At 39.3% G+C, this 27,284-nt stretch overlaps 2 protein-coding genes across 3 annotated transcripts; one reads left to right on the plus strand and one right to left on the minus strand.

Moving 5' to 3' along the window:
* Positions 1–17,572: 17,572 nt before the first annotated feature.
* On the plus strand, positions 17,573–21,364 carry LOC145218959 (uncharacterized). Its single transcript, XM_080086381.1, has one exon. It carries the CDS (start codon positions 20,094–20,096, stop codon positions 21,339–21,341), a length of 1,248 nt encoding a protein of 415 aa, XP_079942507.1. The 5' UTR covers positions 17,573–20,093; the 3' UTR covers positions 21,342–21,364.
* A 1,424-nt stretch (positions 21,365–22,788) lies between these two features.
* Positions 22,789–27,166, minus strand: LOC145218966 (G2/M phase-specific E3 ubiquitin-protein ligase-like). 2 transcript variants are annotated; one of them, XM_080086386.1, is made up of 5 exons: positions 25,232–26,884; positions 24,781–25,046; positions 24,505–24,638; positions 24,023–24,297; positions 22,789–23,952 (listed from the first exon to the last, which is right to left on the minus strand). In XM_080086386.1, the coding sequence occupies exons 2-5, from the start codon at positions 24,949–24,951 to the stop codon at positions 23,687–23,689; spliced, it is 846 nt and encodes a 281-aa protein (XP_079942512.1). In that variant the 5' UTR covers positions 24,952–25,046; positions 25,232–26,884; the 3' UTR covers positions 22,789–23,686. The 2 variants fall into 2 exon arrangements, with proteins under 2 accessions (XP_079942512.1, XP_079942511.1); XM_080086385.1 differs by lacking the exons at positions 22,789–23,952; positions 24,023–24,297; positions 24,505–24,638 and having other exon boundaries at positions 24,950–25,046; positions 25,232–27,166.
* Positions 27,167–27,284: the final 118 nt, after the last annotated feature.

A 27,284-nucleotide genomic window follows, 5' to 3' on the forward strand; every position in this document is an offset into this window, starting at 1 on the left:
TTTCGTACCACGTGTTTCTCTTCGTTATAAAAGCCCGTTTCGTTTTGCCCTCTTGCTCTTTTTCTTACGCTGACCCGTACGTTTACTGTCTTACTCTTAGTACACCTTCCCCTGAATCAATCGATCGACCCTTCTACAAATTCTGCGCGACTCTTTTAACAGCCTAACGAAACATAGCGACGACAGGCAGTTACAGGCAATTGAAGCAACAAGATCCGGGAAATTCCATTACCTGGTGCATCAGAATAATAATACAGGTCTCAAAAAACCTCGCCAAACTTCAGAAGAAGTAAACTTCGTAAGGACGATGTGGTGAAGTTCGGCTTGACGTTGCTCTTCATGGCCAAGAATAATTTGAGCCCAGATAACGTTGCTTTACTTCGCCAGTCCCTGAATGACTAGTCCTTTAATGACAACAAAGAAATGTTATTTCAGGGGTGCAAAATGTTTTTCAGAGTTTGGTAGCGCGCCATAATTTGTAGTAGTAGCGCATGCGTTTTAAGCTTATCTTCATCAACAATGTAGGACCTGAAATATAACATACACAGAAGGGCTCTACAAACTTGATACATAGATGTCCTTACCCGAGCAAGTAGCGCCGGGTAGTCTTTAGCCACCCTCCCCAACACTCGTCCATAACGCTGCAACCATGGGCGTCCACAGGAAAAAATCCAGGGGAGGGCAATCCTATCGTCACATCGCCGTTCGACAAACGGTATTTCAATCCCAATGTAGCAAAGTGGTTTTTAACGGAAGTAGGATTTACATACACGAACTTTATCAGATGTAACAACAGACACAGTGAAAGCATCACATAATGGCTTTTTGACACATCCATCAATGACGTAATAATATGCTTATTACCGAGCTATTGTTAAGTAATAATTTTCGATTCATTTCATCTGCTGTAAAGCCTCATCCTGTTCTGTTGTATTGGGTGCGTTTAAGAGTGTGACGTAATAATATGCTTATTACCGAGCTATTGTTAAGTAATAATTTTCGATTCATTTCATCTGCTGTAAAGCCTCATCCTGTTCCCACGACGTCTTCAATTTACGTTCCAGGTAAAGTTTTTTCCTGTTTTTTTTTTACAGCCATATTTTGCAGCACTGTTTTTTCACATTATATTCATTCTGTAATTAAGTTGTAACAAAATAATTGATTAAAAGAAATATTGCCAAGCGCAGTATCTTCCCAGTACAACAATACATACAACATTAATCATGCGACACCTGAACTGTTGAACAATCTGAATGTGTCTGGCTGCATTCAGAAGTGTATGCCAAATAGATAGTTGGTTCTTTTAAGAAAACAGGATCTGGAGTGAAAACCCCCTTTTCTTTTTGGTTTTATTTGATAACATTCATAAAGAGGTGTAGGACAAGCGACTGAGAATTTACAACTGTTCAATACGAGAAAGGGGTTTACTGCTCAAACTTCTGCTTGTATAGTGTGAAAATGACTTCACTTGCATAAGCACTAAATTAGAAGAAACTGGCCAAAACTACATGGTAGGAATTTTTTTTTAATTTAAAAATGGCGCCGACATTTTCATTTATTGGAACTTTAGCGAAATATTATTTTCAAATAGGAGCCTCTGCTTTCGGCTAATGGCGCATTTCGTGGTTGTAACCAAATAACCAAATGAAGGCATAGAATTTGTGGTTAAAGATTATACCAGGTTTACTCTTTTAAGATTTCCTACTTCCAAAGTTATACCATTTTTTTAAGTTTCGATTTACATTCTAGCGATACTTGTTTCCAAGACCAGGTGCAAATTCTTCTCAAATAACATGTTCGTACTCTTTGTCATTATAATGAACATCATCATCATGAACTTGCTGGTTAATACTTAACACTGCCGTCTGTGAAATTTGTTCCCTAATCAAATTTATTTATTTAGTGACGTTATCTGTTGAATTTTTGCTAGATTTGTTGGCCAGCTACATGGACGAATATTCGGTCCTGTCTAAAAATGCAACACAGAAGAATTTACTTAATGCTGTACAGTAAATTAACCCAATTATTGCAATATGCAGACAATGGTATTTCTGTTTTACCGTTACGCACATTGCGATTGTAACGTCACAACAGGGGGAACAGTGAGACAAGTCATTTTGAACTTAACGTGGAGATGTAACACCGAAAATTTCTGAGACGTGCAATCCGTTGTTTAATAGTTATGGGAGTAAAGAAGCGAAAAGTTTTTAGGTCATTTTTTAGCGCGGTTTTGTCATTTGACTGTGTTGTCATGATAATATCCTTGTTACTTGTCAAACCAACACGTTTACATCTGAGATTACTGTAAAATCAACATGCAGAGTTCAAGTGGTAATAGAGAGAATCGTGAGTGGTGGCTGCAATTTACTAAGATATTTGGAATTCAAGCATCAGATCAAACAAAAGAGCAGTGGAGAACCGGAAATCGCGATTCCAAAAAGCAGAGCTCAATCCATTCAATGTTTAAATCAAAAGAAAATATTTAACTTGAAGAGACAGTAGCAAGGTTAGCTGCTGTTTAAAGGCTAACATTTCGCAAAAGTGGCAACAGCTGATTTATAAGAAAGGCTCTGGTAACACAAGGCTTCAAATTTATTAGTGGAAGAGTAGTTTTCAATTTGCATGAAACGGCAAAAAAACTCAGCTGCAAAGTATTAAGTGTATGCGTAACAGGCGGTGCCGCAGTGATGGTAAAGTTTGGCGAGCTGGCGCCTGTGCAACACCAACAATGCTTCATTCTCTCAACTATAAGCTGACTCGACGGCGTAACATGTCCCAGATAAAACTCTTTCTCAGCAAGCGAACAACAGCAGCTTCTTACTCAAACATTTTTTTAAATATGTTTCAACAACTTTAAAGCAATTTGAATGTCGCATCAGCAAAACAGAAAAAGAAATCGAGGCATTTCGAGGCACTGGTTGTCGTCGTATATTTAATCTCAAAATTGTTTACAAACCCATGTCGTCGCGAGTATTTAATTTAAAAGATACTTTTTTGTAGGATTCTTTGGACAAAAATGTGCAGCAATATTTCTGATCCATTTACATTTAATAAATCATATTTTAAAACATTCATGTTACCATTTCAATATTTTCTTTTGCCTACTTGTAAATAACCTAGGCTCTTATTGAATAGTCGTTTATGTTAAAAATAAACGCAATATTTGTTTAACGGGGTTCGAAACCCGGATTACGATGCATCTGAAAAGAGCGGCAACCAGCAGTAAAAGTTGTAAACAAGTTTTGCGACCAAAAAATGCTAAAAGCCTTTCCATAAACCTGATGTTTACCACTTTAACAGTCTCCGGGTTAGATTCTTAACCAACTGTAAAGCCAATTCTCCCTTTGTGAAAAAGCAGTTTGATCGAGTGCAGCCATTGCTCATTAAACACTAAGATAAAAATTATTTGTAAACACGGAATATTTTACTGGACAATGATTGGGCTCATTCCTACGCGTCCAAATCTTCACTACAGTTTGTAGCCCAGCTCTTCACGTGTAGGCTACTATTGTTACCCTTTGCAGGTTTTCCCGGACGAAACAGAAGGTTGTAAAATTCTTGCTAATTTATTAACGATTCGCGCCAATTCCGAATATTCGGCCAACATGGTAGAACATGGCACGCGTGCCACATGTTGGACACCCCTGGCTTATATACTAGGTTGTACATTGACTTCTTAGTGACTTTTTCAACGCATAGACATAATTTGCAGTTTGTGTTCACAAATTTGGGCGCATTTAGCCGCTTGCCTCTTCTACACATCGTCCACAAGCACGTTAAAAAACTTGTTCAAATCTCTCAATAAACCTGATCGTCGCAACAAAAACAGGAATGAGAAACAATGAAGGCGCGCGACTCTCCGAAACCAGGAAGCGCCTTCGACGAAAACGTATTATAGAAATTGATTAATCGCTGTAGACTCATCAAGAAGTGAGGCGGCATAATGGAAAAGAAAACCATCAGTTCAAAATAACAACAATGGGCTAAAATGACTTTGTTGTTTTAAATTGCATTGAAGCAAGACGGATAAATGAACAATTATATAAAGTGTGTGTTTTTATACCGGAATGCACTGCACGAATTAATCGTATCAATTATAAAAAGTAAGTCCAAGTTTAAAGTACATTTGCTCAGTAACCGCTCTGAATTACTAAATATCGATAATACACGCCTCCTCATCTGACTATTTTCCGAAACTTCACGATTTTGGAGGAGCATCTATTCTACACAACGTCCAGAACGCAAACTATGTAGGGCGTAAGAAATTTAAGCATTCAGGCTGAACACTGGGACAGAGCTTTAAATCCGGACTCTCCAGGCTAAACCAGGACATATTGCAAGCCTATTCATGGTGCGTCTCACAATGGCGATTTTTTGTATTCGTTTGAAGCTGAAACGGTTTCTGGCGCATTAGACGCAGTAGCTTGAACAACAAGTTAATGCAAGTAGCAGCCGTTTATAAACTTTTATATTCTGCTCCACGGTGCAAAAAAGACCAACTAGTTTGTTGGCGCAGAAACACCTAATTACAAATTACAATGCCTCGTCATGCTTACACTGGAGAATTTTTCAGTATTTTGTGTGTGTTATATTTTCGCATTTTAAACAATTGTAAACAAAAATTAGGGAAAAGTAGGGCAAAGAGGGACAAGGGATTATTTTCGCAGATATTGTGGTTAGCGCCCCCTAACCGTTTTTATGCAAAGTCGGCCATCTTGTCCAGCAGTTGATGGAAAAGTTTGAAGAACTGGTTTACATTCGTTCAGTTATGAAAGAAATACTCCTTTAGCTTAATTCACTATAATAAAAGGTTTCAGAAATCATCTAAGTTAGCCTACGCGTGCATAAAAGTTTAACTTGGCTATGTTCCATCAGATACAATAGAACATGGTGATCAAACATTGAAAAAGTTGTTTTGCTAAACTCTTGTTTAGTTTTTCAAATACGGTAATTTCGGAGGCTGTACGTTGGGGGCAAAGCGGGACATTGTCCTAGTCTGAGCTTAGCCTAACCTGAGCTTAGCCTAGCCTGAGCTTAGCCTAGCCTGAGCTTCAGCCTAGCCTGAGCTTAACATTCAGCCTAGCCTGAGCTTAACTTAGGTGCCTTAACTAGTTTGTTCATAGGCATAGGTTACTCAGTACCATACTGGTATTTACCTTAGAGTACATACAGCTGAGTAAGGATAGCTCGGTTTGTCAAAGTTACACTATCATGGTTAGAAATTATAAACGTAAAACTGCAATTGCTCAGTACTCGAAGCAAGACTTAGAGCAAGCTTTGGATGACATCGATTCCAAAAAAATATCTTTTAGAAAAGCTGCTGAAACATACAAAATTTCCAAAAGCACTCTTGAAAGACATTTTAATGAAAAAGTTTCAAGACCAGGCCAAATTAGGCTGGGGTCGTTTGTGCCTGTTGGTTGAAACCCTGATAAGAGGTGCTCCTGAAGGTTCAGAAGGATTTTGTTCATCACCAGGCTGGGTTGATTCTGACATTTTCCACAAGTGGTTAATTCACTTTAAATCTCATTCCAACTCATCTGCTGAAAACAAGGTTTTGCTTATATTGGATAATCACAGCAGCCACTTATCTCTACCTGGAATTGAATTTGCTCGAAAACATGGAATCAGAAATTTTAACATCATCACCATTTAAAACAGTTTAGTGGCAGCTGGAAGCAAAACAAAAACAAAATCCAAAGTCCAAGAATCCAACAAAGACCAGCCAAAAAAAACTGTACGCGAAGAAAGTTTATAGGTGCATTTTTTGCTTTGAATTGTACCAGCAACCACTGACTGAGGACTGGATTGAATGTAGTGTGTGCAAATACTGGTGCCATGATAAATGTTCTAGTTACAGTGGCAAAGGAAAATTTGTGTGTGATTTTTGTTAAAATGCTCCTTGAAAAGTTAGAAGTTATGTTCTACCGGTCTTAAAATTGTCACTGTTCTGTTCTACCGGTACCGGTATATATTTTTGTGATTTTTAGTTGTCAAATAAAACTTCATTCCAATGTTATTTCTGTAGTGAGAAAATGTTTTGGTACGTTTAGAGACCTTGTTTTGTGCCAGCTGTTTAATATAAATCTCAGTTTTCGATGCATTGTATCAAAAAGACTAATTTCTAGGCAAGTAAACATGTTGTCTTGTAATTAGTCAAATGCCACCGGTTTAAGCTTAAGAAGCGTGTTGAATAAAAATAGAAATCTAAAGCTTCAGTACAAGTAAAATGGGAAAGGTGACAGTGTCCCTAATTGCCCCGACTGTGGGGCAAAGGGGGACAAATAACAAAAAAATGAAATTTGAAATAATTTCATTTCCGGTCAAAACTTAAAAGCCATTTTTCGTCTATGACTTTATTAATGTAAAATCAACCAGTTAATATAAAAAAACTAATAAAATGTTATCAAATAAGTTAATTATGGTCGTTTATCTGTTAACGTCCCTCATTGCCCTGCTTTCCCCTAAAGCGTTGTCTGAAAGACGTCCGATTTTCGCCATACAACAAAACTGTTTCGCGGTTATATGTGTAGTGTTCGATTTTTATGTTAATGTTCGCTGATGAGTCTCAAGGTTACAACCACGTCACTACAAATTAGAAAGGTATACCACCGTCCTTAACCTCCCAAGCTCCTGGGCTTGTCACGACGGAGTCCTGGAAACTCCACACAGGTGTATTGCACTTCGGTTCGTTTGTTTATTACTTCTGAAAGGCACAAGAAGGCAAACAGAAAGAAAAGAGATCGAAATAAACGAATGCGGTTTTATATATACCCCGGAAAAAAGCGTAAAATCGTACACATGTGCTCTTGTCATTGGCTCTTGCACAATTCCCACGCAAAGCGGCGTCCAATCACAGCACAGGACAAAGCATACGGAAAGCACATAAACACCAGATCACAAAGACGCATCTGCATCCTAATTGACTGCGAAATATTTAGAAAGACCGAACATGATTTGTCAATTGGTGCTACACATTTTAACTTCCTCGCAAGCTTTGAGCTAGCGAGTAAAAAACGAGCTATATTTGGTAAACAACTATTGCAAAGTTTGCACAAATTATGTCGCAATCGCTACAAAATACCCCACGCCATATTTTTGAGCAATGGGCAATATATGGTCATCTCGGTTTTGGGCATTTTAGTGGCATACAAAAAAAATACATATCACACACAACAGAAAAGAGTACGCAATTGAAAATTGGTTGATTTCTAGAAGTTTCTGTATCAACTACAAAACGATACATAAGTTACAGCACATAACGGGATTGTCCGCATTAGGCATTAAAACATTTCAACTTATACGTTCAAGAACAAACAACATTATTCGCTTTTACACCACACTAATTATCGAATTTACAATCCGCATTTCGATCGTAACGTTTTGTTAATCGCTGAAATTCTGTGTCTGTCATTATGGTGAATTTGACTGTTCCTTGCTTTTGATCACAATGACAGTTGAAAGTCAGGTTACTTCTAAAACAATAAAATAGCAAGCAGTATACCGAAATAACAATGACAATACATGAAAGTTTCTACGTTTTTATGAGTAACAATAGAACATTGTAAATACGGCAGAGCAGCGCATTTATTGCCTGAGAATCGAATTCATTATTATGTCTTACAATTAGGCAGGCAATAAACTTCGCAATTGAACCGGTAGTCTTGGCTGACTATATTCGATAAAAATTGTACAAGAAATGAAAATGTTTGATAAAGTAGAACATGAAATCAAGTTGTGGTTTAATGTAGGTATGCCCCCAAGCTAGTCGATGTTCAGACTAAACCTTTAAAATTGAGATGGTACTCAAGAGTATAATGATGTTAGTAATCATTCTCATGAAGTATAATATTGTATAATAGTATTCATTCCTCGTGGGAATGTGATAAAAAGTACGTACGTGTATCGAGCCATGCGCGGTAGCTACGACAAGCTTCGATTGTTCGTTCTTTTGCAATGTGTAGAAAAGCGGCTATAGTTGGCGTATCATGCAATGATAATAAAGACAGAGAGCGCCTAATTGGCGGATGTGCAATAAAGACCGCCTAGTAGGCGTATCATCCATGAATAAGCAGAACAATAAACGCCTAGTTGGCGAAACATGCGATGTAATAGCACGGTGGCATAAACAATATACTCCTATGGCTTGGCTAGTGGACAGCACCTACACGATTTGGTTGTTTTTTATAGTCAAATTACACGTTTCCTAAAGTCGGGCGCATGAGGTCTACAATGTCGAACATTTTGTTTAGTCTTGCGACGCACCAGCAAATAAAAGGTAATGGGTTAACCTCATTTTCATAAAGATAAACTGAGTTCAGGCACGAAACAGAAATAGTCTGCGACGCCCTTGAAAAATTGAAACGACGCACCAGGGCGTCGCGACGCACAGTTTGAGAACTACTGGTTTAAGGGATAGTTTCATCCGCATGATGGTAGTCGTTTCCGAAAACACAAACTTTCATCTGCAACACGTCTTAACTTGGGCAGGAGCTTGGCCGAACGGTCTGGCGCGCCTGACCCATATACAGACATAAAAACCCTGATCGGGATTCGTCCCCGGGAGAGTCCTGTGTTCGAATCCCGTGAAAAAAAAAACACGTTTAACTTAACCCCATCACAGTCGTTCCATTGCCTATTGCTCAACCCGATGGTTCACAGGTTAAGAACTCAAAAAGAGTCGATGCAAGGTGTACAAATTCTGCCTCATATTGAAGCAACATAAATCGACGGGGGACTGCTGCTCCACTCCTTCCTTTTGGCAATTGGCAACATCTCCTATGGAAATTTAGCAAAGCGCCTGTTAGTTCACATTTGCTCCCGAAAAGGAAAGAAATTTTCATGTCCTGTTCGACAAGTACGTAAAGTGAAAGAACATTACGTGGGGCCAATGATCCAATGATCAACCATTCATTAGGTAGTGAGCAGGCGCCTGAACAGAATTGCCAAAAGTTGCTGCAGAATGGCATATTCAATAACCAATTGGCAAAATTTCTTTCACTAGAGTGGCAGAAAGAGCAATATGGATCCATCTTAGAAAACAAGACGCTGATTTTATCTCACGGAGGGCAGTGTTTGCGAATCACACACACGAGGAAGCAGACACCCTACTTGCGTTTCACGCTACATATGCTCCTGGGAATGAGCTAGTCCGAACCAGTGTCACTGATGTCATTGTGATACTTGTTGGCATGCTTGGTCGCGCTTTAATGGATTGTGGTTCTGGAAACAAGCGCCGTTACACAGATATAAGCAGTGTAGCAAGGGCAATGGAGAACAAACAACGTGGACTTTCTGCTGTAGTTCCAGGTCTGCATGCCTTTACAGGCTGTGATTTTACAGCAGCTTTCTACAAAAAAGGCAAAACTAAACCATACGACATCTTAGAAAATGACAGCAATGGACAGTTCATCAACTTCTTTTGCAACTTGTCGTCCAGGGCCGAGCCATGATGTCAGACAGCAGAAAAGTTTGTCTGCCACTTGTATGGCGTGATAGGGGTTAAAGATGTGAATGAGGCAAGGCACATAAAGCTTTTGTAAATAACAGGAAAAATAAGCAAGGTGATAATCATCTGTTATAAATAAGAGTTTTTAAATTAATGAGAGTTTACGTACTTCGCTGTATTGTAGAGCTGTTTTTATGCCTTGTGTACTACTTAATTTGTGAAATAGCATATCTTGTTTCTCATTTTAGAAAAACTCAATGGCCAACGTGAAAAAAGTTGACTGTGGCCTGTTACCTCTTTGTTCCAAAATCCTATGGACAAAGAAACAGCGTGCACATTATGTGTGCATCATCTGGGGGCAATGCTGATACACAACCAGATCAAGATTTGGATCCATTGGAATACGGATGGAAAAAAGAAAATGACCTTTATATGCCTGACTAGTTTCCTGAATCAGTGTTACCAGTTAATATTTTTAAAGAGGGTGACCGACAACAATGAAAACGACACCAATGAAAATGACACAGGCTTTGGTCAAGAGTGGAGCGATGACTCCGATTTGAAATGTAGGTCTGTTGACATCCTATCTTGTACATTTACAAAATTTTACTTTCTTTCATTTGATATCCCTTACAGCGTGCTTGATAAACTATATTTCCGCTGGTATTTGAAATATCTAAGGTAGATTAGATTGGGAGAGAGGATGTATATTTAGTCGAACTTTAGCTCTGTTACAGCCGAGGGTGTATAGATGGTCTGTAACAGGTCGTTTGGGAATACAATGTTCTAGACCATTTGTAATTGGCTGCCTGTGGTATCTGCAATCTATGTTTAGCGAGATAGGGGTAAGGGGGGATTTCTAGTCCAACTTTAGGGGGTCTGATACTAGCGATGCGGTGGAACAGTAGTCTGTCGTATCCCAATTGGCATTGTATGAACTTAACTTGTTCATTTGGCATTAGTTGCGAGTGGTATCTAACTCGTTTATGCTACCCCCCTTTTTGGGCCCATTGTGGGGGGTCTGGCGGGCCAAGTGAGGCGGGGAAAATATCTGTCGTTTGTGGAATTTGTATCTCAATGGGCATCCCATGGCGGTGGAATCAAGTGGTATTTCTCCCGTATGCTTTGTACCCATTTGTTAGCATCTTTCGGCTTCCCCGGGGAATACCCAGTGGGTGGAACCCGGCAGACTCCCATTTTTATTGACCTCTGGTGACCCTCTACACCAGGGGTGGGGAACCTGCGGCCCGCTTGCCTTTTTAATGTGGCCCGCGTCACAATTTTGTTGAAGTACAGCATAAAACATAGCATCAAAAAACAACAACAATAAAATGTTTATGTACAAATATTTACTTGAAAAGACTTCGACATTTCCACATTTGACGCCAAACTTATTAAAATTCCCACACATTCAACCACTTGCTGTATTTGTGACGTAACAGTCACTCGATTGTTTCTCCTTGCAGTAACAAATCGTTTGCCATGTGTTGTTAGTTTTAAATTGCTTTTAGAGCTATTAGCGTGGATCCTTATATTGTTACATAAAATATATTCGGTATAATGGAGCTAGGGTGTTCCAGAAAGAATGGACAGTTTTTATTTGAATTAGGTGATAAACCTGTATGCATTGTTTGTTGCAAACAAGTAACAGCAAGAAAAAAATCAAATTTTGGAGCGATGAAATATAAAATCACTTGTGTGCTTAGGGTATTTTTACACGGAATTTGAAAATAAAAAAATATTTGGCCCGCCCGAAAATGTTGTGCAGTTCATGCGGCCCGCAGTACTAAGTAGGTTCCCCACCCCTGCTCTACACACTTGTATCGTTAGATAATGGTATCTAATATCTAGCATCTAGACAGCAAAGAAGCGTGATCTGTGCGCAGCACAAAACTGTTACCCAGTAAATAACAGCGATATAATTTCGTAGCGAAGATCACAGCCAACAATTTCTTGCGGTTGGTCGAATAATGTCGTTCATCTTTACTCAGGCTCCTACTACCATACGCAATCACGTGCTTTTTGGATTTGATCTTTTGGCTGAGAACGCAACCTATTGCATACACAGAAGCATCAGTGTCTAATATAAAGGGTCGCCTAAAGTCGGGGTATAGTAGGATTGGTGCGTTGGTCATTTTATCGTCCTATTCAAAGTTCTTCCCCTTTTCAGTAAGCCAGTGTAACGGGGATGCGATCTGCGAACGTGCTGAACAGTGCTTGGAATAGGCAAATTTGCAACAGCGCGAAATTTTTCGAGTTTGCACAGGACACCCGCCTTGGAAACAACATGTCCGAAAAAAATTTACTTTCCTTTTGAAACGGCAACATTTTGATGGCTTTAAAGTTAACCCTGCGGACTCCAATCGGGCTAGATGTTCGTCAAACGTTCGCGCATATATTATTACGTCGTCTAGATACGCAAGAACTCCGCTCCATTCCACCCTATTAAGGACAATGCGCATTAACCTTTGAAAGCTGGCGGCTGCATTGCATAAACCCACCAGCATTACATCAAACTCGAATAGACCAATGTGACTAGCGAATGCTGACTTTTCGCGAGATTCTGTGTCCATAGGAATGTGCCAATAACCCGATTTGCGGTCAAGCGTGGAGAAATAAACGCAACTGGCCATGTCGTCCAAACTGTCGTTCATGCGCGGGATTAGATAACTGTTCTTTTTGGTGACGGTGTTAAGGTCACGATAATCGATAGCAAATCTTGAGTCACCTGACTTTTTCTGCACAAGAACAATTGAACTCGACCAGGGAGACGTTAGCGGACGGACTAAACCTTGTTTGCGCATTTCATCAATGATCTCTTCAACTTTGTGCTTGTGACGTTGCAGCATCCTTCTAGGAGCTTGGCGCACTAGTCGAGCATCTCCTGTGTCGATAAAATGCTGCGTAAAACTAGTTTTGCCAAGGTCAGTTGCGCATGTAGAAAAGGCGCGCGTATGCGTCAACAAAACTTCAAGAACTTTGCGCCTTTGGGTTCCAGTCAATTCATCACTCATATTTACCCCTGAGACTATATTTCGCCAATGCTCATCAGCCTGGCATTCCTCTGCTTTGTGTGTGATGCTGGAAACTTGCTCAGGTTTGGAAGTCTGCAAACAGTCGTTACAACTACATTTAGAAACGTTGAAATCTAATAATACACGAGATGCGGATTGTAAAAGCTGCCACCCGGTAACTCTAACTCCTACCCCTGAAAACCGTTCGGTCATCACAGCTGCTCCGCCTGTAGTGAGAGAACAACACTTTTTCCAAGGTATACGATGTTCCGCCGTAAAGTGTGCAGAAAATCTGATCAGCAGTGGTGGTCACACCCAAGTCTACACAGCATAAATATTCATCGACAACAGTAAAATACAAATCTGGCATTCTTATGAACACCAATAGTTGGGCTCGACCCCCTACATCAGTGGACTCATCCAGTTGTAGTCCGTAACATGGTGCTTTTTTAATTTTGTCCAACAATTATTCCAATAAATCTTCGGCAATATGAAACCACTTTCTGCTTACAGATGTATCAGACAGAGGAATTTGTCGCAGTTTGCGTGCAGTATTTTCGTCAAGAAGTTGGTCTGCAACTATTTGCAAAGCAGGGCGAATAACTTCTTCGGCCAAAGTAAACGTCTTGTTTTAAGAACATGATGGGAGAGTCGATAAGAAGTTAGCAACAAATTTGATCCGTTTGCACTGTTCCCACAAAAAAATTTTTGCTCACGAACTCTGGATTTCATTTAGGCAAAGTACGCAATTGTTTTCTTTGCATACGAAGAATGACTGCTTTCCAGGTGTTGTAATTTTGCTGGAGCTAGGGCAGAATTACAAAGCATTTTATGGCAAATCAGACACTCAGGCTGAGGAGTCAGTTTCTGAATTTAAAGAAACATATCCCAAATATGAGTCATCCCATTTTCTCACTTTGGAATTGTACACGTGTGTATCACGTTCATCCTCTTTGGTGGCAAATCTACACTCTCCTGGTCCCGCTCATTGACGACTGAGTCAACTCTATGAAAACTTGGACTACATTTACAATAGGAAGCTATTGTGTTTTGCTTCATTTCAACTAAATTTGTTTATCTACGCGAAACATACATTACCGTTTAAAGACCGTTTGCATAATAAATTTACCTACCAAATACCTCTGTTGCATACCTCAAAGCCCACCTTAACTGCCTTAACAACTTTAACCTGTGTGCAATACACAAGGCAAACAAGATGTTTAAGTCAGTCAATGGACTGAATCGTCGTGTCTGTTATGTTACAAACGAGTTGCTCAGTATAACTGGAAAAACGTATATTGAAATGATGGATAAAAACAATTTGTTATAAGGTATCAGTGGCTTTGACCTGAAATCCCGAAACCCCGGGGAACCCCTGTGGGTGTTACATGGAACCCCAGGGTTCCGCGGAACCCCGGTTGAAGAGCTCTGATCTAGCATATACATTGTCAAGAGCCTATCTAGAAAAAGAAGAATGAGAGATGATATAGAACAGGTGATTCATACTCTCATTGCAAGTCTACCTGTGACCTCTTCAAAGTATGAAGAAAAATTTTTTGGTTTCAAAATGTACCACATGTTGTAAGTACCTAAGAAATCAACAGCGAGAGCCGATGATGTGCCATGAAATTGCAGATGGACTTTTTCAAAAAATTGGTGTGGACATCATGACTTTTAAGAACAAGGTCTATTTAGTTATTGTTGATTATCATTCTAAGTACCCAGAAATGGTTCCACTTGTTGACAAAACTGCAAAGACTGTTGTTGAAGAAACAAAATGCATTTTTGCAAGACATGGTATACCCAGAGAAATTGTAAGTGACAATATGCCTTTTCGTAGCAAGGAGTTGTTTCCGGAAGGTATGTCAAACACCTAGGCTTATATGAAATATGTACCCTATAAATATTTTTATTTTAAAAACTATAAATATTTTTATTTTAAAGAATAAGAATGCCATTTGTGTTGAGCCACTGGCGGACGATATTTTTAAAAATACTACAACAACTGATGATGATCGATTGTCGAACTACAATTGGTATGGTCCAAGTGCTTGGTTGTGCACTACACTACTTGTTTATGTTTGATAGCAGTCTTCGTTTCAGGTGTTGTTGCAGCAATTGCTGCATCATGTCAACAAATTTGGAGTGTAAGTGTTGCCTGAAGGATCAAGTTATTGAAGAAAAAATTCATATAATGAAGTCATATAATGGTTATAAACAGCAGTATGGATCACTACTTTTCAACAAATTTTCTCAAAATGCGTAAGTAGTTGATCTTAGTATATCTTTAGAAATGATGGAATTAAATGATTTTTGCAGAAAATACAAGCACACTGCATATAGAAACTATGTCCAATGGTTGTATGGGTGGTGTGGCAAAAAAAAAACGAAAAGTGCTTCCAGCTTGTGCAATTTGTTTTTGTACAAATTTATGAAATGCAATGATACAAAAATCAGACAAAATAAAAACTTAGACAGAAAACTGGTTTATTTGTACTTTATGCACAGTATGGAAGAGCTTTGTTCAACATTCAAGTGAGGCTGTATCTACTTTTGTGGTATTTAATAGCTTCATGTTTTGAAATTCGTTCACTCTTTGAACTTAAGGCCCGATCCACACTGGTTAATTGCTCGCACGAACAGGTTATCTGTTAAAAAAAAATTTGTTGGCATAACGAGTCAAGTTAAGTCTTTTCACAGCTGAGACTCGAGTCAAGTCTTCAATAAATGGTGACTCCAGTCGGACTCGTAACTTAAAAAAAGGTAAAGCTGCCTTGACGATAATTTTCACTTAGGTACGTACAGACCAATAAAAAGTGCTAATACGAAGTCAGACTAAGTAAACGTCTTCACACACACAAACTGTCGCTCTATGCTTGACCAAATTACAAGGTATATGCCAATTCACACCACAACTTACACGATTTATACTACAATAAATGTTACCGTTAACATTGCTAATCCTTACACCAAACAACGGACGTAACTGTGGCACAAAAAAAGGAACATCAAAAAGAGATCTCGCTAAAATTCGCGCATGTACCGAGGTAACAATTATAAAAACTTGTCAATCAGCATCAACATTTTTCAGTTTTTAAACAATTTTGAAAGAACATACAAAAATAATTATGGGACCCCTAGACTCTCATGGGCCCCGGTGCGGCGTACACCATTTCATCCGACCCGCGACCGTATTTTTTGGTTTGCAAATCGTACTAATAACCTTGCAACATTACTCCCTGCGAAAGTTTTCCTGCAACGACATGTGGAATTGATTTTACTCAGTCTCATAGGATTACAACGTACAGGAATAATCCTAATCCAGCGAATTACAGCGCATACAAGACTTAGAAGTTTTAATTGTTCGCAAACAATTGTCTTCTTTGACTTGTGACGTAATATAGAAACATTGCTCGGAAGTTAAGACTAACTTTAAAAATCAACAGTCGCATCAGCACACTTCGAATAGAAGGTCTATTGTGGAAAGATCTCTAGCAAAATCGTCTAACTTATGCGGTCCGCTGTAATAAAACTTTGGTGACTCCTGGCTTAAACCAAGCGGCAACTACAACACAATGCCAGCGAAAGAAAGTTGTTTACATGTAGCAGCGACTTCGTTACATTGAAATTAAGCAAACAGAAATATACGAACCGCACAGTAGAGTTCTGCTGTTGTTTGGTTGAAGTCTGAACAGGTTATCTGTTAAAAAAAAATTTTGTTGGCATAACGAGTCAAGTTAAGTCTTTTCACAGCTGAGACTCGAGTCAAGTCTTCAATAAATGGTGACTCCAGTCGGACTCGTAACTTAAAAAAGGTAAAGCTGCCTTGACGATAATTTTCACTTAGGTACGTACAGACCAATTAAAAGTGCTAATACGAAGTCAGACTAAGTAAACGTCTTCACACACACAAACTGTCGCTCTATGCTTGACCAAATTACAAGGTATATGCCAATTCACACCACAACTTACACGACTTATACTACAATAAATGTTACCGTTAACATTGCTAATCCTTACACCAAACAACGGACGTAACTGTGGCACAAAAAAAGGAACATCAAAAAGAGATCTCGCTAAAATTCGCGCATGTACCGACGTAACAGTTATAAAAACTTGTCAATCAGCATCAACATTTTTCAGTTTTTAAACAATTTTGAAAGAACATACAAAAATAATTATGGGACCCCTAGACTCTCATGGGCCCCGGTGCGGCGTACCGGCTTAGGAAGGTCAGGCAACAAGCGAGAAAGATTGAGGTCCCAGACAAATGCGAGTTGACAGCGTTGCAAAAAATGTGAGACTCCTAGAGCGAGCAGCTTTGGAGGAAAGATTCCTGATATGGTGAGCCGCGCTCTGTAAGGTTGTGTCCAGTGGACGCAGCATACATCGATGCAACGGACGGGGTGATTGGGCGTCTCCAAGTCCAAGCCGTTTTATGCGTATGAAATTGTGGTACGTCACCGCGCCTTTGGCAGTAGGAACCTACGTTTCGAAATGGCCTAATGCTTCGTCAATTGAAACTTTGTCATGTCGTAGAGCGACAAAAGTCTTGTTTGTGCTGGCTCCCACCCGCGCCTTTTCAAGGAAGCAATGCTTTAATCCACTCAGTTTTATCGCTTTTTTTTTTCGGGGAAATTCTGAAAACATTTATTTAAGAACGTTGTTTTGCAGTAATAGGAAAAACATCAAAACGATGCTCAACAAACCGTTTTTGCATGCATGTACTGGTCATACCATAAAAAAATTGAAAAAGCTGGCGAGTTTAGTGAAGAGACGAAGACAGAAAGTCATTTAAATATCTTGGTTTACTTACTTGTGCATTGGAAAGCGTGGTAGAGCTACTAACACCATACGTTTCTCCTGATCCAAAAGTCCTTAATTTTCGACAGGTGGCGCAAAGAGCACTTTTTTTATTTAAAACGGTATATCTTAAAAAATGCTAACGGTTAGGGCTATTAGGGTTGGGGTAAGGTATTAGCACTTAAAATTCAATAAAACTAACCCAAATTAGTTACTAATGCAATAATTTTATGTAAATATTTCCCAGCCCAACCAATTTATAGCCGCTAAATAAATAATTCAGCTCTTTACGCCACCTATCGAAAATTTAGCACTTTTGGATCAGGAGAAACGTATGGTGTTAGTAGCTCTACCGGAAAGCGGAGCAGATATTTTGCATCATATGAAGAATTTTATTGTTTATCAAGTACAAGTGTACACACTTTTTCTCTCGCTTTGTGGTCAAGTTTGATGCTTGGGAATGTTGGTCTATCGGTGAACTCCGGTTTATAAAGGTTATTCTGATATTTAGAATGAAGTGCAGAAAAGAGCAGAGCAAAAATTCACCAAAAACAACCGAACGCAAGGCATTATGAAAAAAAGCTAACAGGAGTTAAAAAGGCGAGGTGTCAAGAAGGTTATTTGAAGGGTGGCATGAGTTTGTACAGCTTTATGCAGAAAAGTTTATTAAGCTTGTTTAAAACAATGATCGTATCTCACAACTGACATACTAAATCTTGTTTCAGCTTTTGCAAGTTTTTTTTTATCGGACTGGGAAAAAGGTTTCGTTTTCACCATAAAGAGCAAAAAGCACGATCATAAAAAAACGCCGATGGGATTCTGTTTGAAATGCCATAAAAACAAAAAGAAGCAGTCTTGGTTTAGCCGGTATAACCACCGGTTTGAGTCACATCAAGTTCGTGCACAAGGGCGACATGACAACAAATGACGATGCAGTGAGTGAAAGTTCTCCGCTCGCTAAGCATGCGTTAGCGGCGGAGTCTAACAAAATAATCGCGAAATCAACCAGGTATGTTACCATCCCCGGTGGTACCATTGAACATGGAATCACGGAGTTGCAAAATCGTCCCCCAATTCGAAACGTCGACGTTGTAGCTTTGGCCTTGGGTACGCGAACAACTTCCCAAGGGAAGCGTACAGTTAGAACTCAGTGGCGTAGAATTGAACGGAACCAAGGAAAGAACGTAAGCTTGACACATCTTTTGGTGATGACATATTAATAACGGCATCCACCTTCGATCCTTTGGAAATGCCATCTTTTGACAAAATATGACCCAAGTATTCCACTTGAGGTAACGCGAATTTACATTTTTCCAAACGACAGCGTAGACCTTTGTCGTTAAGCCGTTGAAGAAGTTGGCGAAGATTGTAAACATGCTCTTTGTAACACCTTGTAGATCGCTTGTAATCTCTTCCATGATTGATTGAAAATAACCAGGAGCAGATGTTATACCGAATGGTAAAACATTTTGTAGTAGCACACCACGGTGTGTACTAATAGCTAGTCGCTTTCGGCTCTCTGGTCCCAGCCGGATTTGGTTGTAGGCATCAGCTAAATCAATCTTTGTAAAACCGTAACCACCACGCAACTTGCGCATCAAGTCTTCTGGAAGAGGAAGTGGATGGCGGTGTGTAGATAATTGCGGGTTAACTGTTACGGAATAGTCTCCGCAAACTCGAATCTTAGCTTTGGTTTGTCCGGGAAGTGGTAACTTTCGTATAGGAACTCGTTAAATTTTCCCACTCGTTAAATTTCGCCGGAGTCCAAATACCTTTTGCGATGCCAGCATCGTATGCTTGATTTACGTCATCCTGTAGAGCAAATGGAACAGGCCTTGGCTTGCAGAAAATAGGCTTTACGTCTTTGGTGAATTTTACTTCTAGTGCAAAATCCTTCAAACACCCCAAATCTTCCTTGAAAAGGTCTGGATATTCCTCGCAAAGCTTTTTGCAAGCATGTTGTAATGATTCGTCTGCTTGGTTGCTGGCGTCAGATAATACGTTTACCTTATCGTCGGTGCGATAAAGTAACTTGTCCAATGATATGCGCAACGCCTCGATTCCGCATCGATCAAGTAGATTTAAATGCGGCATTTCGGAGACAAACATCGTAAGACTACATGTGGTTGTCCTGTGTTTGACTTCAGCTTCGAATGCGCCCAGTATCGGTACCAGATGTTCCGTTGCAGAGTTGAAACGCTGATTGGTTTCCTTCAAACTCGGTTTCCTACGGTGGCCCAGAAGTGCAAAACACAAAACTCGTGACACACGCAAATCTTGTGACACACCCCAAAGTCAGAACACAAAAACCATGACACACACCAAAGTCAGAACACAAAAACCGTGACACGCACCCCAAAGTCAGAACACAAAAACCGTGACACGCACACCAAAGTCAGAACACAAAAACCGTGACACGCACCCCAAAGTCAGAACACAAAAACCGTGACACGCACCCCAAAGTCAGAACACAAAAACCGTGACACGCACCCCAAAGTCAGAACACAAAAACCGTGACACGCACCCCAAAGTCAGAACACAAAAACCATGACACAAAAACCATGACACGCACACCAAAGTCAGAACACAAAAACCATGACACGCACCCCAAAGTCAGAACACAAAAACCATGGCACGCACCCCAAAGTCAGAACACATAAACCGTGGCACGCACCGAAGTCAGAACATATAAAAGCGACTTGATTTTACGTTTTCCAAAGAACAGTAGCCTACCCAATATGACATCATAATGGACTTTATTATGTAACAAATCAAGTAACGAACAGTTTGCGTAAGGCGCAACACACTATAACGTTTATTTTACAACCATGGAACAGTACTGCAATGTCGCTATGTCTGATGTCCAGTTTAAGTGCGAATGTTCTGAATTGTTGCAAGTGGAGTTCGTATTTTGCCCTGGTTGTTCAATAAAGTTAAACTGGTCTAAAATTGCCGTTACCTTTTATTTCAACCGTGGTTTTCAGTACAACACCATCCGCGAATTCCTAAGGAAGTACCATAAAATACAAATAAGTTTACGGACTTTGAAAAGCAGGTTGAAACTGTATGGTTTGAAGCGAAAAAAACTGTTAACCAGCAATGCTGCTGTGCGGGAGCGAATAGCAGAAAAATTGACCACGTCAAATTGTATGTTTGGCTACAGAAGCATGTGGCATTCCTTGAGAATGGAGGGGTGTTACGCCACAAGAAACCAGGTTGCGATTTTGCTCAAAGAATTAGACCCGATCGGCTCATCAGTCCGTCGTGCAAGGCGTTTAAAAAGGAGGCGCTACTGTTCACCGGGGCCGAACTTTTGCTGGCATCTCGATGGATACGACAAATTAAAGCCGTATGGGTTTGCAATTCATGGTTGTATAGATGGATGGAGCAGAAAAATTCTATGGTTACAAGTGCTAAAAAGTAACAACAATCCTGTTACAATAGTGAAGCTGTTTCTACATGCTGTTGGTCGGTTTGGTGGCTGTCCCAAACGCGTTAGGACAGATTGTGGGACAGAAAACGGAATGGTGGCCGCAGCCCAATCTTATTTTAGTCAAACGACGCGGGCACATATTTACGGGACTTCAACTCACAATCAAAGAATTGAGGGTTGGTGGTCTTACCTGCGGCGAATCTGCACAACATGGTGGATGAATTTCTTTAAAGACTTGGTTTCACAAAATAAATTCAACGCTGGGAATCAAATTGAGGTCGAAGCCCTGTGGTTTTGCTTCCATAAAATTATTCAAAAAGAACTGGATAATGTTTCAAATTCATGGAACACACACTACATACGAAAGTCACGCCATGATACGGTTGCTGGAAGACCTGATCAGATGTACTACCTTCCGGAGTTGAATGGTGCAACTGATTATCTGACGCAGATTAGGGAGCAACAGGTAAACAACGTCAAAAATACTCTTCCAGGCGAACCGTTGAATAACCCCAATGTCGGTCATGAATATTTCGCACACGTTATGGAAAACTGCAATAAAGAACTTCCCGACAATTGGAGTGCAGGCCTTCAGCTGTACCAATTTCTCATTTCTACTGCAAATGGTCAAAGTGACGTGTAACGTAAATACAAATCAAAATGGAAGACTCATTTTCTCATTTTTATCAGCAAAATCACAGAAATTACCAGAGGACACATGTATATAAACATGATAAAAACCAAAATACCATGCCAGGTAAAAAAACATACACATCATAACACATTAACAAAAGAAAAAAACTAGAAAGGTGGCTTTCCTATATGTTTCCATTTTATATATTGCGTACCCTTTTTATCAAATAACTATCTACACCATTTGATCTGCAAGCAAAAACAAATAGGTCCCCACACACATTTTATACGAATTAGTAATGTAAAAAGTGTTTTTAGGACAAACTAGAAGGGTGGCTTAGCACATATTGCCCTTGCATATACACTATAACCTAATTTAAAACATAAATATATTTCCTATGCTTATTTTGTATTGGGTCCCATATTAGTCACCGTCTTTTATAACTTTAGTTGTTTCTGCAGGCAAAAACTCATGGGTCCCCACACATGCAAAGTTGTAGATAATGAATTTCAAGAGATAACCATGCAAAAGTCGGGTGTTGTAAGGTAAAACACAGTGATCGGCACTGGGCTTAAATAATAATCCTATGTAGAATACAAACTACAAAATTAGATTCACCCCAGATATTGGTTGAAGTATGTCCTATTTAACGTTTTAAAAACTGACTCATATTAGGGGGCTAGTAGGGTAACTGATTGGGTTCGACACACAAACTAAAAAACAGAAAAAACCACAATGACTCAATCAATAGTACTGCAAAATTTAAGCCCAATCCGCCAATGTTTAAAATTTTGACCACTAGAGGTGTTTTGAGCAACAACCGATAATGTTTCTGACGTCGTAGGGCTGTTAACAAGCCCCTACTTGCCATGGCGCAAAAACGACCACCAAGAAACCCACCAACGAGCAACAAACAACTAGTTGCCCTTGTAACACTATTGCTCCAAAGAAATCTTTCGTTTGTGGTGCCCAGTACCATACAAATACGTTTTACACTTTAGGGGCTTGTGGGGTAAATGTTAGGACTACAGGGTTGAACACAACAATTGACACCTATAAATGGCATAATATACAAGAAATCCAAATTTCAGCCAATTCTGACACTGTTTAAAAACTCACCCATTTTAGGGGCTAGCGGGGTAAATACTGGGGTTATCAACAAAAACAAAGTGGGATGCACATCTACATGAATATATCTACCATCTGTGTAAATTTCAGCCAAATCCATCAAACATTTAATGGAAAAACGAGTCGGACAACTTTGGGTAGAAGAAAAAAGAAGAAAAAAACAAAAACATTTTGAGTAAAATCAATATGTGTCCTTTTCAGGGAAGGGGACCCATAATTAGTAGAAAGCATCAACCCAAACTAAGGATTTGTCCATATTTCTGTCTAGTCCATATTTCTGTCCTAATGTTAATCACTTCCAAGATAAAACCTTCGCTAAAATTGGAAATATAGGTGCTAATCTAATAAAACCACATAGCATTACTGTGCTGATGTCTGCCTCGCAAAACGGGTGTAAACCAGTGAACTACGTCCAAGGGCTTTCCAGCGTACACATATTATGGGCAGTAATAGTGTTATGGTAACCATTCGGCTATTGAGCCATTGCAAACATTTTTTATAGTTTTAGCACATATAACGGACTTGCATTTCTGACCTAAAGGATTGGAAAAACTAAAACCGATTAATTCGGGGTTAAAAGGGTGAATCCAATAAAAAGTTACTAAATTATTTAGAATACCTTGCATTGCACCAACCAACAAAGCATAAAACTTCTAGATCATGTATTTAATCAATATCACCGTTTTAACACATTCACTTTGGGGGGCTGTAGGTGAACTGCTGGGTCATTCCGGTCAATCTTCAGGATGATCAAATTAGGGTCAAAAGCTAACATGTGTGTAAATTTGAATAAGTATAAAGTACTCTTTTTTGCTCAAATGCGTTTAACAAACCAGTGTTAGACAGAACTGAATATTTTGGGGTTAAGGGGGTTAAAATGGGTAAAACTATTTTAAAGGTACAAAATTCTTTAGTATACCTTACATTGCAACAAACAACAAAGAATGTAACTCCTAGATCATGAACTTTGGTCAGTACAACCGTCTTAAAAATTTTATGTTTTGGGGGCCTGGGTGAACCCTTGTTGTCAAGTCATTCGTTGTCAAACTTCAGGAGGATCAAATATGGATAAATAAATAACATCTGTGAATATTTAAATAAATTTGAAGCACTGTTTCTTGGCCAAACATGTAGTACCAGCATAAGACAGAAAACAATACCGACAAAAACAATATGTGTCCCCTTACTACTGTTGTGCTCCCATACGATCCTTACAGCTAGATGCTTTAAACACACCCAAATCCTGGTTCACAATTTACTGCTAGTAAAAAAGACTCTTTCATGCTGTCAATGTCAGCAATGTGAACAGGAATTTTAAGAGCAATAGCACAAGTACTTGCACTCGGTAGGCACTTGCATTTCATACCATTCTTCAAATCTTGGCAACCATGAACGAACTCCACAGTTATACCTTTTGGTAGCCCAAGGGGAGGCAAGCTCGGACTTCCTGTGACAAACTTCATTAACTGACCAAGTGTGACAGGAAAAGCATCTAATCATTAAAACATTAAAACAAGGTTACTTTTAGTCAGTCCTCTGCAAATTAAAACAATATACCTTACCATCAAAATAACACAATTCAGCAAAATCAACAAAGTGTTTGTAAACAGTTATTTCCAGTGCATGGTTTGTTGAACCATTTTCAGAAAAGACAGGAGAAAGAATCCCGAAAAATTTTTCAAAATCCCATTTGAACAGTGGGGATGGGCAGAACACTGTATAGAAATCTTCGATATACCTCATTACCACTTTCGAAATTCCATAACATTTAAGACCATTTGCAATGCTATCCAAAGGTGGAAGCAATGGCTCAACAATTGATTTGATGTATATTGACCTTCAAATACACAGTAAACAAACATACATATTACATTGGGGATTGCTTTTACCCTCAAAGAGGCTCCCTGTTAAACAGTTTCAATGCTTGTGCCATTAAATTAAAAAAACATCAATCCAAAAACGCTGATAAACAACTAAGATCAACAAACTGACTTTCTTTTACAAAAAGTAGAAAGCAAAAAAATGAGAATCTTTTTTTACTTACTGCAACACTTCTGTTCTGTTTTTTAAGTTTGCCTTGGAAGGAATCCCTCTATATCCAATGGACTCCAGCACATCATAACCCATGTCCGATGTCAAAATTTCAATCACAGTTCCACAATTGTCTGCCTTTTTGAGCTGTGGAAAATAAGCCAAGTTTATGTCAAGGGTCAACAAGTAAAATAAACTTTACTTTACCATTCACTGTATAATTAGGGATAAAAGACAAGTTCAGACTAGTCATCACATAGTCTTGGATCAAACAAGCACATTTTCAAACCTTGGTGTATAAATCTGAAAACTGTAGGCTCGATTCAAGTTTCTCAGGTAGAAGTTTCAGAACTTTCTCCATTCCTCCAAACAAATACCTATATACCCATGGTGCCAAAAATCCTGGACCTGGACCACCATTTTGAAGGCTTGCAGCAAACAAATGACCAATGCTCTGCATAGTACCATCTGCAATGCTTACTAGTCCACATGAAGGAGTTAAGCCATCACTGTCTACCCCAGCAAAGTACTGACTCTTTACATCGTTTTAAGCTTCTAAAAACAGCATGAGTAAATAATAATTACCACACCGAAAATACTATTAAAAAAACAGGTTTTGAAATATATACACGTATAAATGTATGCACATATATACACACAACCAAATTGTTTTGTTAACCAATTCCAAACATTTTTGGCATACATATATATAAAATACATATTCATTTGTAATATATTACCTGTATAAAAATCTCTGGAGACACCACCTGTGTCAATACCTGCTTCCCCCAGAAATGTTATATTATACAACTGGTTTTGTCTGGATGCATTCCACTTCTTTTTAAAAAAACTTCTGAAATCATAGAAAGCAAATCCTCGCCTAACAGAAATCTGTAAGGTCTGTGATTCATCAACTATTGTTTCCTGTAAAACCAATACTATGTTTGATTTGATCCCATATTCATCTTTTGTTTTGGGGTGTTCTTCCCCAGCTGACTCATTTTCAGAGCCAGAAGGTGAGTCATGGCTACTTGCTTCCTGAAATGGTGTCACTTTTTTGTTCAGGCAGTTATCTACATGCTGTTCAATCTCTGTTAGAGGCGTCTTCATGTTGCAAACTGGACACCTTCCCATTTTAACACTATTTGAACAACAAGGCTTCTCAATAAATTTAGTAATGTCCTGATCTTTGTTACGGCTTGTCCCAATATCCTCACTTGATAAGCTACGTTTATCTGTGCAAAGATACAAACAAATCCTTTGGTATGGTTTTCCCACTTCTTCTTTGTATTTAGAAATGGTAAAGTCTTCTTCACTACCTGGCATTTTAGCTACTGTTCGGCCATCTGGGTAGGCTAAAAAATATTTGTGACTGGTTCCGAAGCTTGCATCATAGTCTATCCTTTTCTTAATTGCTAGTTCAAAAATGCTTTCAGCTGCAGCACTTTTTACAACCCGAAGGCCTAACATTTTGCCCCGAATTATAGAAACACTTTCTCCATCCTTTTCCATCAACCCTATATTAATATTTACAATTTCATCATTTGAACTTCTCACTTTTTTGAGGACCCTGTAGGACTGAGACTGGCGTTCACGAGATTTTCTTTTTAAAAAGTTTTCAAAAGATATTAAAGACTCATCATTTTGCGAGCTTGTAGCAACTGGGGCTGAACAATTAGGGCAAAATTTGTAATCATCTTTTAAAGAAATTCCACATGTGCAAAACATTTTGCTACCTTGCTGTAATTGGTGCATAAAATAAAAATACAATATGCTAAAGAAGAACAAATAAAATGTTTTTTTCTTTCTAGCCAAGCAATATAAATATACTCAAAAACTATTTGTCGGAAGACTCCTCCACACGTACTTCGATGTATAATTGCACATACAGCACGTCCATGCTTTAGGACTGTGAGTCACGGTCTATGTGTTCTGACTTTGGGGTGCGTGTCATGGTTTTTGTGTTCTGACTTTGGTGTGTGTCACGGTTTTTGTGTTCTGACTTTGGGGTGCGTGTCACGGTTTTTGTGTTCTGACTTTGGGGTGCGTGTCACGGTTTTTGTGTTCTGACTTTGGGGTGCGTGTCACGGTTTTTGTGTTCTGACTTTGGGGTGCGTGTCACGGTTTTTGTGTTCTGACTTTGGTGTGTGTCACGGTTTTTGTGTTCTGACTTTGGGGTGCGTGTCACGGTTTTTGTGTTCTGACTTTGGGGTGCGTGTCACGGTTTTTGTGTTCTGACTTTGGGGTGCGTGTCACGGTTTTTGTGTTCTGACTTTGGGGTGCGTGTCACGGTTTTTGTGTTCTGACTTTGGGGTGCGTGTCACGGTTTTTGTGTTCTGACTTTGGGGTGCGTGTCACGGTTTTTGTGTTCTGACTTTTGGGTGCGTGTCACGGTTTTTGTGTTCTGACTTTTGGGTGCGTGTCACGGTTTTTGTGTTCTGACTTTGGGGTGCGTGTCACGGTTTTTGTGTTCTGACTTTGGGGTGCGTGTCACGGTTTTTGTGTTCTGACTTTGGTGTGCGTGTCACGGTTTTTGTGTTCTGACTTTGGGGTGCGTGTCATGGTTTTTGTGTTCTGACTTTGGTGTGTGTCATGGTTTTTGTGTTCTGACTTTGGGGTGTGTCACAAGATTTGCGTGTGTCACGAGTTTTGTGTTTTGCACTTCTGGGCCACCGTAGTTTCCCAATTTTCTTCCAGAAATTTACAGAAATAAAATTTCCGCTTGTTGCTGTGTCAATCTCTAACAGACAAGCTTTAGCGTTTATGCTGACGGTTACCTCGAGTTTCGGACTG

The sequence above is a fragment of the Phallusia mammillata genome, chromosome 3 (genome assembly GCF_965637545.1).
Source record: "Phallusia mammillata chromosome 3, kaPhaMamm4.hap1.1, whole genome shotgun sequence".
NCBI lineage: Eukaryota > Metazoa > Chordata > Ascidiacea > Phlebobranchia > Ascidiidae > Phallusia > Phallusia mammillata.

Coding starts and splice junctions, on each gene's coding strand:
- LOC145218966 (XM_080086385.1), bottom strand. CDS start 26,246: ATGCACCAATTACAGCAAGGTAGCAAAATGTTTTGCACATGTGGAATT.
- LOC145218959 (XM_080086381.1), top strand. CDS start 20,094: ATGGAACAGTACTGCAATGTCGCTATGTCTGATGTCCAGTTTAAGTGC.